The sequence below is a fragment of the Oryx dammah genome, unplaced genomic scaffold (genome assembly GCF_014754425.2).
Source record: "Oryx dammah isolate SB20612 unplaced genomic scaffold, SCBI_Odam_1.1 HiC_scaffold_2, whole genome shotgun sequence".
Lineage (NCBI taxonomy): Eukaryota > Metazoa > Chordata > Mammalia > Artiodactyla > Bovidae > Oryx > Oryx dammah.
Window position 1 is genome coordinate 18367979 of NW_024070186.1, and position 13812 is coordinate 18381790.

The window sequence follows — 13812 nt, forward strand, 5'->3', positions numbered from 1 at the left end:
TACACATTCTTGGTTAATCCTTACACAGTTTTTAGTAAAAGGTAGTATTTTAGTAGATGAAGCACCTCTGGGGCTTAAAAAATTAAGGAATTGGATTCAAACACAGGTATTCTGACTCAGTTTGTGTGTGGTTTGTCGACCCCCACATTGCAGTTTTAGTTTTATTTTGTTAGAGCAGTGATTTCCAATCTTCTGTGCATTAGAGTCACTTGGGGGAGTGCTTTAAAAATGCTAAAACCTGGGTCTTGTGCCCAGAGATTCTGATTTGATTGCTATGGTGTGAAAGTGGACATTTGTTGGAAGCCCTTCTCAAGATTCTGCTGTGAAGCAGAGCTGTAGATGCTGTGCCAGGGAATGGAACCATAAAGGCAGTAGGAGGCGGTGGTGTCTAAGTTAAGAGCTGATGATATCTAGAGGCTGAGGCTATCCGCCGTGACGGATTCTTTGCAAAGTCACCTTGCAGCTTTGACGGCTATTGGGAGCGTTTCATCAGAGGAAGGCACTCCAGCAACAGAGCTCTGACGTTTAACTGGGATGTCCAACTGGAAGGATTTGGGGTTGTTCTGATGCTTGTTTGTTTTAAGAGCTTCTTGATTGAGTTGGTACTGTGGTTTTTATTTCTTTAGATACTGTTGTCTCTGCTAGCTAGATGTCAGGGAAACAGTGTTGGGAAAATATTCAGCTTCTGTGGCGAGGATCTTACTGTATGCTCTTAGTTGCACTGGTGGGTGGGGTCTGGTTGTTCCTATGGTGGGTGGGTCAACCACAGAATTGTAATTTATGCCCATTTACTTAAAATATAGGAATGATGAGAGTGTTTGAAGTTCATAATTTAGGTATTCTAACCAGTGCTTAATATAAATCTTTATAAAAGTCATTTTCCATTTATTCTAGACCCAGTAGAGATTCAGAACAGCTTATTGGTTAAATTAATAAATACTAAAAATACATGTGTATTCTAAGAATTGGTCAATTCTTAGTTTTACATAGTAATGCCCTGATAGTTGTTTTCTTTTTTTAAGGCTTTTGTTGTGATGGTATACAACTGTCATTCATGCAAAACTGTTGAATTGCTGTTTGTTTTCACTTTCAGTTTAAAAATCCCCTTATCATGCTGCTTCTGGCTTCTGCAGTCATCAGTGTTTTAATGCATCAGTTTGATGATGCTGTCAGTATCACTGTGGTAAGAAAAATATATGTATTTTTAAATTGTTAGTTAATTGTATAAATTAGGATTGGCTTTTATTTTAGAATATGAATTGAGGGATGCCTTACTGTTTTCTTCAGGTTTGCCTTTTTTTTTTTTTTTTAGATTCTGGTTTTAGTTGCAGTGATCTCAAGTAATGTTCAAGGGTCTGTGATTCGCACCCTTGGGAATTATTTAAAAACCTGATAATTTCATGGATGTGAAACATTTTATAATAATTTTCCAATTAAATATTTAATTTCTTTTACTTTCCAATTCAGAATATGTTTGACTAGTTGTGAACTGAAGCCTGACATTTTTGAAATTAAAAATATTTAACAATGCACTGTATATTTACTATGTAAGATTTTGTTCTCTCCAGCTAGGTTATTCTAGTTTTCATCTTTTTTTTTTCTTGCCCTCTGCTTCATTGTAGTATAAAAATTTATAGTAAGTCTAGGCATTGATTAAAGCAAGTGTGTTTTGCTTAACTGCACAGGAGAAATGAACACAGAGCTTCAAAGTCTCCAGCTTTTGCTTGTGGACTCCTGGAAGTCTATGAGATTCTTTTAGGGAGCATGTGAGGCCAAAACTACTTTCATAAAGCTAAAATGTTATTTGTCTTTTTGCTATAGACATTTGCATTAATGGAACAAAAGTGATGTGGGTAAAACCATTTGGTCTGCCTCAAGATAGGGCCACCTATCTAGTAAACTATCTAGTACTTACTGTTTTCTTTCACTGTTTCTCTTAGTAATGTTTTCGATAAAACAGTAAAAAATAATTTTACTAAATCTTGATCCTTAAGTATATATGTTTTTACTGTTCTGTGTGATGAAATAGGAAGTACTGATTGAAGTATGGTGATTGTCCCAAGGAAAGGTTGTGTGCTGAAGTGAACTAGCCTTTTACTCCAAAGAATGACTGATACACGAACTATGGGTATTAAGACTTGAATAATTGGCATACTTTTTTTTGAAAGTGAGTGAAATAACCTTTCACTACAAGAGAAACAACTGACAGAATTTGTTACCAATGGTAAACTTCAAGCTTTCAGTAGTAACTAGAACTTTGCAAAATTTTTATGCTGGATAGCTCCCCTATTTTAAGACCTTATTCTAATGAGATCAGTAGTGATTTCAGTGAATGTGATTTTTTTTGAACAATTATAAAATGTGTCAACACTTGGAAGATTTGAATAACCCAGTGAATCAACCTTTTCTAAATGACCTGTGCATGATGATACAAAATATTCATTCACAATAGTAAGGAGACTGATTCTAATATAACAGACTATGAAAAGTTCACTGATTTACTTTTAGATTCTACATTGCAAATTACTTTTAAAGTTACTAGCAGTTGTCTAATTTTGGTGTAGTAGCTAAGAATAAAAACCACAATTATTTGAAAGGCTTTTAAAATAAACTCCTCCCTTTCCAACAGTATCTGTATGAGGCTGAATTTTTTTCATATACTTTAGCCAAATTAACATATGTCAATAAATTAAATGCAGAAGCAGATAGAATGGAAAAACCCCAGTGAGTTTTTTGGCCAACCCAGTATTAAAGCAGACACCAAAGATGGAAAAATTGAAAACACTGCCACTTTTCTCACAATTTTGGGGAGTGATATATTTTTCATAGGGCTTCCCTGGTGGCTCAGTGGTAAGGAATCTACCTGCCAATTCAGGAGACATGAGTTTGATCCCTGAGTCGGGAAGATCCTCTGGAGAAGGAAATGGTAACCCACTCCAGTATTCTTGCTGGGAAGTTCCATCGACAGAGGAGCCTGGTTGGCCACAATCTGTGGGATTGCAAAAGAGTTTTTCATAAGAAATATTGTACGTGTTAACATATAATGCACTTATGTTTTTTAGATGAAAGTGGAAGTTAAAACCCAGTAATTAAAGAAGTATTTAATATGGTAAATATCAGTAGCTATTAGTCACATAAATGAAAGCTGGTCCTCAGATTGTAAAGGGATCCTGAGATCAGAGCATTTAAGAAGCAATCCCGGGGAGGCAGACTCCTGTCAGCTGTGGGTTTTTCCACCCCTAGGCCTCAAGGCAGAATTGTGGTTCCTTCCCTGGCTGTCCTGTGCTTGGTGTCTGGTGTCTTGGGGCTGCAGATAGAGTCAGAAAAACAAAATATGATTTAATAATTATTTCAGAAGCTTCAGTGTCTGATTTAAAAAACTTGTTTCTTTGTTTCGTTTAGGCAATACTTATCGTTGTTACGGTCGCCTTTGTTCAGGTGAGTAAGTCCATTTTGATAACATTATAAAATGGTATTTTAGTTAATTGCTTCAAAAAATCAAGTTGGTTTATGTTAAAATGTTTAATTATTGGGGGATGGGTATGTTGTTCAGAATAATTTGCTCTATGTTTTTGAAATAATTTCAGAAACAATAACTCTTAAAGGAAGTTTGTGGAACCAACACTACTGCTTTGATTTAGGCAGTGGCATGAAGAAAATTTAGTTTTCTATTTGATGGTGTTTCTATTTAAAGTTAACTGAAGCAGATGGAAACAAAAAGTACAGAAATAGAAATAAAATCCAGCAATAGACTTTTAAATTTTTTCCAGTTAAAAAATTGGGTCAGGGTTCAAACTCTTTGTTCATCTATGGAAGGGATATTCTGATCTGGATCAAACTTCCCCATTCAGCACAGGCACTGAGACAGTAAAGAAAATTTATGAAAAGGAACCCTGTTTAAAAAAATTAATAATGTAGAGATAATGTCTGAATTTCGATTGACTAGTGTAGACATAAATAAAAACATGGGCTTAGTTTTATGTTTCTTTAAATATCTGATAACTTCTGCAGGTTTTAGAACAGTGTTGGCAGGTGTCATTTGATGGTTAAAAATTTGAAGCACCGTTAATAAAACTAGAAGAATTATTCTAGTTTAAGGAAAACTGTAATATGTCATTTGAAGTTCATGTTTATAATCGAAAGAGCATAGTTTAAGTGGCTGTGGTTATTTTCACATCTGTGATATATTCCTTGGTTATTTCCTGTCATCATCCAGGTGTCCTGTGATAATCTCTAATTTAGTAATTTGTTTTATAGCCACCCAGTGTAAAAAAGCCGGTTGGAATCAGATTATCTGCAACAACTTTGTGAGTTGCATTAGTACACCATCAGGGATCCTGTATGTAGGAAATGCTCTTTTATGTTTTAACATAAAAATTACCTTAAGGCAGGTTGAGGGCTAGTTTAGCAGAGGTCATTCCCGTCTGGGTCTCATTCATGGTCATTTGCATGGTATGACCGATCCATTGGACCAGTAGCTGGAATGCCTTTGCATCACTAGTAGTGCTACAGATGTGTGGAGTGGCTTGCTTCATAAGAATTCTACAGAATTATCATTTTGTATGGAAGACCTTATGGGCTTACCTGGTGACTCACTGGTAGAAAATACGCCTGCCAGTGCAGGAGACGCAGGTTTGGTCTCTGGGTCGGGAGGATGCCCTGGAGAAGGAAGTGGCAACCCACTCCAGGAGTCTCGCCTGAGAAATCCCACGGAGGAGCCTGGCGGGCTCCAGTCCATAGGATTGCAGAAGAGTTGGACATGACTTAGTGACTAAACAACAACAAAATCGAAGACCTTAGTAGCTTGGTAAATAATTCCCACCCTCAAAAAAAGTTCCACAAAATGACGATTTTAACATTGTATGGACTTTTACTAAAAATGGTGTTGCACACCTTAAATCTTAATGGCTGAAACCGTCTGCCAAGTATCTTTATGATAGGTCCGTTTGAAGGAAAACTCAAGAACAAATTGAAACATTTATGAAAAGCCCAGTTTCAGATTGGCAGTTTTGATTTTTTTATGCAGATGTGAGCCTTTTCCCCAAATGTGCTTATGACAGAACAAAATATTCTACAAGTAACAATTAAAAATCCTCTCTACATGGGTCTTATTTACTCCTTGTTGAATTTATATTAATGCTTTGTCAGAAAACTGTCAGAAATCTTTCAGAAAGTCTTTGTTTTTTAGTATTATTTATGTTTGTGTATTTACCTATATTTTCGAAGAGTGCTTTTTATAGTCCTTTAATGTTTATATCTGACTCCACTATCCTTTCTAATCTCCATTTCCCATCCCTCTTATACCTGCTTGGAGCCATAAAAATAGCTAATTGTTCTATATAATTACATATTGATGCTGCCTTTACAATAAATTTACAATTTAACTTTTAGGTGTTCATTTGAGATGGCTGTCTAGTTTTTGGTGGTATGTTGAAGGATCATTTTGATATAGGGGCTTCCCTGGTGGCTCAGAGGTTAAAGCATCTGCCTACGATGAGGGAGACCTGGGTTCGATCCCTGGGTCGGGAAGATCTCCTGGAGAAGGAAATGGCAACCCACTCCAGTACTCTTGCCTGGAGAATCCCATGGACGGAGGAGCCTGGTGGGCTACAGTCCACGGGATCGCAAAGAGTCGGACACGACTGAGCGACTTCACTTTGTAGTTGTAGGGAGTAAATGCTAAGAAGTTTAAAGAGGGAGGTAAAGATTGGGCAGCTTTTATGTCTTACATGACTAGGATCTAGGACTGGTGAGTATTTTCTAGCCTTTTATGGAATTTTTGGAAAACTTTCTAAACTCCTTAATATCCTTGGTATGGTTAGGGGAAGGGTGTCTGTAATTTTTTTTTAAATTGAGGTATAGTTAACATACGATGTTGTTAGTTTCAGGTGCCCTACATAGTGATTTGATGCTTGCATGCCTTATGAAGTGATCACCGTGATAAGTCTAGTAACTATCTGTCCCCATACAAGATTATAATGTTCCTTATGCTGTATATTGCACTGGGTGTCTTGTGGTTTTTATATTTACAGATTTACTGTGCTCTCACATTTGTTCCTCTTGTCTTAGTAGTAAAGACAGATTTATTTCTAAGTTATTCTTATATAGCTTTGCATTTTCTATTTGAAAATGTTTGTGATGGATGTGCAGTTTTGATTAGTGCTAGCACTGCAGTCATTTCAGAACTCCCCCCACCCCAACTTTCACTTCCATTACTCTCCCTACGCCTTCTCCTCCTTTTTAACCTTAGATCAAAAAGTTGGTGTACTTAGTGCAGAATGAGACAAAAATAGCAGTGACGTTGCATGAGGTGAGACAGTCCATGGAAGTTGGACTAAATAGTATAGTGTGTTGAAGGATGTCTCTGTCAGCTGTGATTATATGGATGGAGGAAGACTGAGCCTCACAGAGTTAGGGCTCCTGAGAATTTCCCCTTTGGGTGATTCAGAGTCTTGGGAAACATGTCTTTTGCGGTAGGGCAGCCATGTCTCACTCCTTGTTTAATTCATGTTTCTCCCACAGACATATTTCACAAACCTTTACAGTTGCCATGGCGTGAATCTTCAGTGCCAGTGTTATTTGCATTTAATTGTTTGACTTCCTTGGTCATTAAACACTGAAAGTAAAATTATCTTAATTATGAGGCTCAGTAATCTTAACTTTTTAATGAATGAAAATTATATACTCTTTGGTTATACTAATATTAGTTTTCTTCACTTTATCAGTAACTTGACCTTAGGTTTGTACACTGAATATTGAAATATAGAATTGAGAATATTTAATTAGATTGTTTGGCCCCTATAATTTAACATTATTTAATAAAGGACACGCATGTTTGCATGGGAGTATAAGTAAACAAAAAGATAAAAATTTGGAGAAATGTTAAAATAATGGTTTAGGTAAATGTTTAAGTCTAACATAGCATGTGTTCTTAAGAATGTGCTTATTGCATTTCTTTGTAAATATTGTTTACTAACATTCTTTTTTTTTTAATAGGAATATCGTTCAGAAAAATCTCTTGAAGAACTAAGTAAACTTATGCCACCAGAATGCCATTGGTATGATCCTTGTTTCTGATAACGGATTTCTACTCTTAAAAGTAGAAATTAAATGTGACTAGTACAATATACCTTGTGGCCCAAGATTTGTCTGAACATAAGGTAGAAACCATTAATCTGACATGAAAAATTCATGGTCTACTCATTATAGCAAGTTGTACTATTAAAACTTTTGTTACTTCTGATTTTATTGAGATGATTGAGACATGGATTTATTTAGCAGATACCTTTTGTATGTGACTGTGTGATAATGCAATATATTTTTCCCAGGCAAGCCCACTGGAAGGAATTTCTTAAAGTCAGTGGTCTTGCTTGCTTTCTTCAGCTGTGGCTATTTCTGTTTTATGTTACAGTGTGCGTGAAGGAAAATTGGAGCATACGCTTGCACGAGACCTAGTTCCAGGTGATACAGTCTGCCTTTCCGTTGGGGACAGGGTTCCTGCTGACTTGCGCTTGTTTGAGGTGAGTTTGATGTCTTAGTCTGTTTTAGCAGCTATAACAAACTACCACAGAGATAAATTTACTTCTTACAGTTCTGGCATCTGGAAGTCCAAGATCAAGGGGACCAGCATGGTTGCGTCCTGGTGAGGACCCTCTTTCTTGTTCATCGTTGGTGCCTTCTTGCTATGTCCTCATGGTGGAAGGGGCTAAAAAATATATCCAGACAAACCTATAATTCAAAAAGATACATGCACCCCTGTGATCATACATCACTATTCACAATAGCCAAGACATGGAATCAACCTAAATGTCCATTGACAGGAATGGATAAAGAAGATATTTGTTCACAATGAAGGTACATATATACAATAAAATACTACTTAGCTATGAAAAACAATGAAATAATGCCATTTGCAGCAAAAAGAAAGACAAATAGCCCCATGTGATATTGCTTATATGTGGAATTTAAAATATGACCCAAATGAACCTACCTTTGAAATAAACAGACTCAAACAGAAAACATACTTGTATTTGCCAAGGGCATGGGATTAGGGAAGGGATGGAGCAGGAGGCTGGGGTTAGCAGATGTAAACTATGATATACAGAATGGGTAAACAACAAGGTCCTACTGTATAGCACAGGGAACTATATTCAGTATCCTGTGATAAATCGTAATGGAAAAGAATAGGAAAAACAATAGAATGTATAACTGAATCACTGATGTATAGCAGAAATGAAAACAACATTAAAATCAACTGTGTTGTTGTTCAGTCACTAAGTCACGTCTGACTTTTTGTGATGCCATGGACTGCAGCATCCCAGGCTTCCCTGTCCTTCATTATCTCCTAGAGTTTGCTGAAACTCATGTCCATTGAGTTGGTGATGCCATCCAACTGTCTCATCCTCTCTCTCCCCCTTCACCTCTTGCCCCAATCATTCCCAGCATCAGAGTCTTTTTCAATGAGTTGCTCTTCACATAAGTTGGCCAAAGGATTGGAGCTTCAGCTTCAGCATCAGTCCTTCTAATGAATATTCAGGGTTGATTTCCTTTAGAATTGACTGGTTTGATCTTAACTGTTCTTTGAAATCAACTATACTGTTTTTTTGGGCTCCAAAATCACTGCAGATGGTGATTGCAGCCATGAAATTAAAAGACGCTTACTCCTTGAAAGGAAAGTTATGACCAACCTAGATAGCATATTCAAAAGCAGGGACATTACTTTGCCAAAAAAGGTCTGTCTAGTCAAGGCTATGGTTTTTCCAGTGGTCATATATGGATGTGAGTTGGACTGTGAAGAAAGCTGAGCACTGAAGAATTGATGTTTTTGAACTGTGGTGTTGGAGAAGACTCTTGAGAGTCCCTTGGACTGCAAGGAGATCCAGCCAGTCCTTCCTAAAGGAGATCAATCCTGGGTGTTCATTGGAAGGACTGAAGCTAAAGCTGAAACGCCAATACTTTGGCTGCCTCATGAGAATGGTTGACTCATTGGAAAAGACTCTGATGATGGGAGGGATTGGGGGCAGGAGGAGAAGGGGACGACAGAGGATGAGATGGCTGGATGGCATCACCGACTCGATGGACATGAGTTTGGGTAAACTCTGGGAGTTGGTGATGGATAGGGAGGCCTGGCATGCTGCGATTCATGGGTTCGCAAGGAGTTGGACATGACTGAGTGACTGAACTGAACTGATACTACAATTTGGAATCAACTATAGTTAAAATTTTAAAAAATGTATAAGAAAAGAAACAACTTTTTAAAATTTAAATGAAGGCAAAAAATAAAAGAACAGAAATAGGAATATAGAATAAATAGTTGACTCAAGTGGAGAACAAATAGTAGGAAGATGTATATAATCCCATTGTATCAGTGCTTAATTTAATTGTAAATGTGTTAAATATTTACTGAAAATACTGAGATTATCAAAGTAGATATTAAAAAGTGACATATCTAAAGATGTTTAAAAAAATTTTTCCTTTAAATATACATCTTTCTCATAGAGTCTTTTGAGGTGTCCCTGTAGTGAATTGGTAGATCTTTATGGGAGTTTTACGTATTGTGGGAAACACAGAGAAGGTGTGATAGAGTTCATACCCTCACAGATCTCACCATAAGATAAGATTTAAAACTGGGTAAATGAAACAGAAGTACAAAAAATGGAGTAGAAAATTTCGGTAAGAGAGAGGTTACTTCTGATTGGAGTGAAATGAGAGAGTGCCTCAAGACAGCAATTGGTCTGGTGGTGATAATTGACAGGTGGTGGTGGTTGTTTAGTTGCTCAGTCATGTCCAGTTCTTAGCAACCCCATGCATGGACTGTAGCTCATCAGGCTCCTCTGTCCATGGGGATTTCCAGGCAAAAATACTGGAGTGGGTTGCCATTTTCTTCTCGAGGGGCCTTTTCCAACCCAGGAGTTGAACCTGAGTCTCCTGCAAGTCACCTGTGCTACGGACGGATTCTTTACCATTAAGCCAGAGCCACTGGGGAAGCCCAATCAAAGGGTAGTACTGGGTAGAGATGGAGCAGCTGCAGAATTTAGAATCTGCAGAATCACTGTGAGTGTTCTGGTATGTGATCCAGAGCTGGAGAAGTTAGGAGTAGATAGAACATATCTGGTGGGATCAGAATCCAGTGGAGTGTTGGAAACCAAGCTCTGCTTCAGATGTTATTGGTTGGGATTTGTCTTTGAAGGTCATAACCAGCTGGCAATGGTGTTATCTTTAATCTTGCCACTAGGTGTAGGATACATTGAAGGGACAGAGTTAGACACCTAGTGAAAGGAGACCGCAGTCCATGAGCCACACCAGTCTCATCGATAGGAATTGACGTGTCTGCAGCTTTCATTCTTTGAATGCCTAATGTGTCCCAAAACATGGGTTCTCATATGGAGGTTATGGAAAGCCTGAAGGACATTTGGAATTGTAATAAGTACAAGCTTCATTTAATCTTGGAATAGAGAGAAGTCTTTTTTCCAAATACTTAAAAATTTATCCTTTGAAAGATATCAGATTGCTTTAATTGTTGAGTGGAAATAATACAATACAGTAAGTATTGGGAATGTTAATTTTACTTTATTACCTTCTTTCTCCCCTTAGTAGGTCTTTCTATATCTTTCTTACTCATTTTTGTCCCTTCCTCCTATCCCTGATATTTAGTTAATGACAAGACGTTGAATTATTTTTCCTTAGAGATGTAGTAGGCCTGTCACTTAATATAAATCCTCTTCTCCTCTGCCTAACAACCATTATTTGAATCTGGGAAGTTTTTGTTACCATTTATTCTGGAGTGCTTCTTTTCTTATTCAGAAGCAGACTTCCTCACTTGGATAGATAGAAGAAAATGTTTCCCATTACAGTATAATGACATAGAAACTTCAAAACACCATTTGATTTGGTAAAGTATTTAAGGGCTTTCATTTACACAAGGGTGGTGCAGTGGTGAAGAATCCACCTGCCGATGCAGGAGACACAAGGGATGCAGGTTCAGTCCCTGAATTGGGAAGATTCCCTTTGAGTGGGAAATGGAAACCCACTCAGGTTTTCCTGCCTGAAAAATTCCATGGACAGAGGAGCCTGGTGGGCTACAGTGCCTGGTGTTGAGAAGAGTCAGACACAATTGAGCACACAAGGGCAGCAGCACTTGAGAATTATCTCAAATAACTAAAATTATCTCATGCATGTAGAAGAAAAATTGTCAGAATATGAATTAGTACATATTTTATCCATTCAGCAAATATATATTAAAGATACAGTGTGAATTTAATAGGAGAATATTTTCTACATTTTAATGCTTGATGCTGTTAAATTTAGAAATACATGCTTTGTGGAGTATTTGATTAGTTGTGATTGTTTCCCCCCTATCTGTTAGCTTTTCAGCACTTCATCAGCACATGTTTTATTTGTCAGTGCTGTGCTGCTTAGGTTGATTTTGTTTCGGTTAATCCACTTTACATGTATAGTTGACCGTCTTTAATTCCTTCTGATAACTTCTCTCTGCTATTCATTTTACCTACTACTTGGTACCACAGGCAGGTTTTTGCAACTACTTTGACAGTAGATTGAGGCCACTTTACTGAAAGAGTTGAGCCTTTTTTTTTTTCTAGACTTAAATGTGTTGACTGAAGACATAAGAAGGCTAATGAGGTACATTTCTTTTCTAGACACAGGATACTACCTTTGATGTAATTAAATTGGCTTATTGGAGTGTTGTGTTGTTTGCTGAATATGGTTATGGTGAAAGATTATCTAAGGCTAGCTGGTTGGTGCAAATGTAATGTGGTTTCGGAGCGTGAATTTTAAATCCTCGTAACTAGACTCAGATACATCTTTATTAATCAAAATAGGAACCATTACAATCAACACATTTTTCCCAAGGAGAAATAAGTTTGTTTATTCCTGTTGCAAAATGTTGGACTGAGAAATGCCAGGCTAGATGACTCACAAGCTGAAATCAAAATTGCCAGGAGAAATATCAGCAGTCTCAGGTATGCAGATAATATCATTTTAGTGGCAGAAAGTGAAGAGGAACTAAAGAGCCTGTTGATAAGGGTGAAAGAGGAGAGTAAAAAGCTGGTTTAAGATTCAGCATTCAGGGAACTAAGATCATGGCATCCAGTTCCATCACTTCATGGCAAATAGATGGGGGAAAAGGTGGAAACAATGACATTTTCTTTCCTTGGGTTCCAAAATCACTGTGGACTGTGATTGCAGCCATTAAAAGACGCTTGCTCCTTGGTAGAAAAGCTATGACAAACCTAGACAGTGTATTAAAAAGCAGAGATATCACTCTGCCAACAAACACTCATGTAGTCAAAGCTATGTTTTTCCAGTAGTCATGTATGGATGTGAGAGTTGGACCATAACGAAGGCTGAGCAATGAAGAATTGATTCTTTTGAATTGTGGTGTTGGAGAAAACTGTTGAGGGTCCCTCGGACTGCAAGGAGGTCAGACCAGTCAATCTTAAAGGAAATCAACCCTGAATATTCATTGGAAGGACTGATGTACTGAAGCTCCAGTACTTTGGTCACCTGATGCCAAGAGCTGACACTTTAGAAAAGACCTGATGCTGAGAAAAATTGAGAGCACGAGGAGAAAGGAGTGGCAGAGGAGAAGATGTTTAGATAGCATCACTACTCAATGGCCATGAATTTGAGCAAACTCTCGGAAATAATGAAGGCCAGGGAAATCTGGCATGCTTCAGTTCATGGAGTTGCAGAAAGTCAGACAGGACTTAGCGACTGAACAAGAAAAATGAAAATGTTCCTTTGCATAAAAATCAGTGCTTCGGGATTTGAAAAACTCTTAAGAAAGCATTTTCTGTCTCCTGCTGGTTGTGGAAGCATTTTCTCTGCAAAAAGTTGTCGAGATGCTTGAAGATGTGGTAGTCGGTTGGTGAGAGGTCAGGTGAATATGGCAGATGAGGCAAAACTTTGTAGCCCAGTTCATTCAGTTTCTGAAGTGTTGGTTGTGCGACCTGTGCTCGGGCATTGTCATGGAGCTTGGGTCCTTTCTGTTGACCAGTACCCGCTGCAAGCCCTTGGAGTTTTCTGTGCATCTCATGGATTTGCTGAGCATACTTCTCAGATGTAATGGTTTCACCAGGATTCAGAAAGCTGTAGTGGATCAGACAGGCAGCAGACTATTAGACAGTGACTGTGACCTTTTTTTTGGTGAAAGTTTGGCTTTGAGAAGTGCTTTGGAGCTTCTTCTAGGTCTGACCACTGAGTTGGTCATCGCCAGTTGTTATGTAAAATCCACTTTTTGTTGCATGTCACAATCCAGTAGAGAAATGATTCATTGTTGTTGTGTAGAATAAGAGAAGATGACATTTGAAAATGATATATTTTTTTTGATTTGTGGTTAGCTCAAGAGGCACCCTTGAACTTTTATTGGATTTTTTTCAGATTCCAGTTTTCTTCACATTCCAAATGACTGTCAAATGGTTGACATTGGTTTCTTCAGCAACTTCTCATGTAGTTGTAAGAGGATCAGCTTCTGTGATCCTCTCAGTTGGTCACTTTCAACTTCTGATGGCCAGCCACTAAGCTTCTCCTCTTCAAGGCTCTTGTCTCCTTTGCAAAACTTCTTGAGTTACCATTGCACTGTATGTTCATTAGCAATTCCTGGGCCAAATGCATTGTTGATGTTGCTTTATGACTCATTTTGATCTCAAATAAGAAAATCACTTGAATTTGCTTTTTGTCTAACACAAATACCTAGTTTAAGATATAAACACCAAATAATGTCACTAACAAGCATAAAGCAAGAAATGCACATTAAAATAATGTATAACAATCACTTTTATTAAGAATGTA

General features: G+C 37.6%; 1 protein-coding gene across 3 annotated transcripts in view; it reads left to right on the plus strand.

Annotated features, from left to right (window-relative positions):
* Positions 1–13812, plus strand: part of LOC120856956 (calcium-transporting ATPase type 2C member 1) — a 157299-nt gene that overhangs the window by 83565 nt on the left and 59922 nt on the right. For all 3 annotated transcript variants that reach the window (XM_040232466.1, XM_040232481.1, XM_040232473.1), the window contains 4 exons: positions 1094–1183; positions 3403–3438; positions 6997–7058; positions 7412–7520. In XM_040232466.1, coding sequence (XP_040088400.1) covers positions 1094–1183; positions 3403–3438; positions 6997–7058; positions 7412–7520 — 297 coding nt within the window. The remainder of the gene's footprint in view (positions 1–1093; positions 1184–3402; positions 3439–6996; positions 7059–7411; positions 7521–13812) is intronic.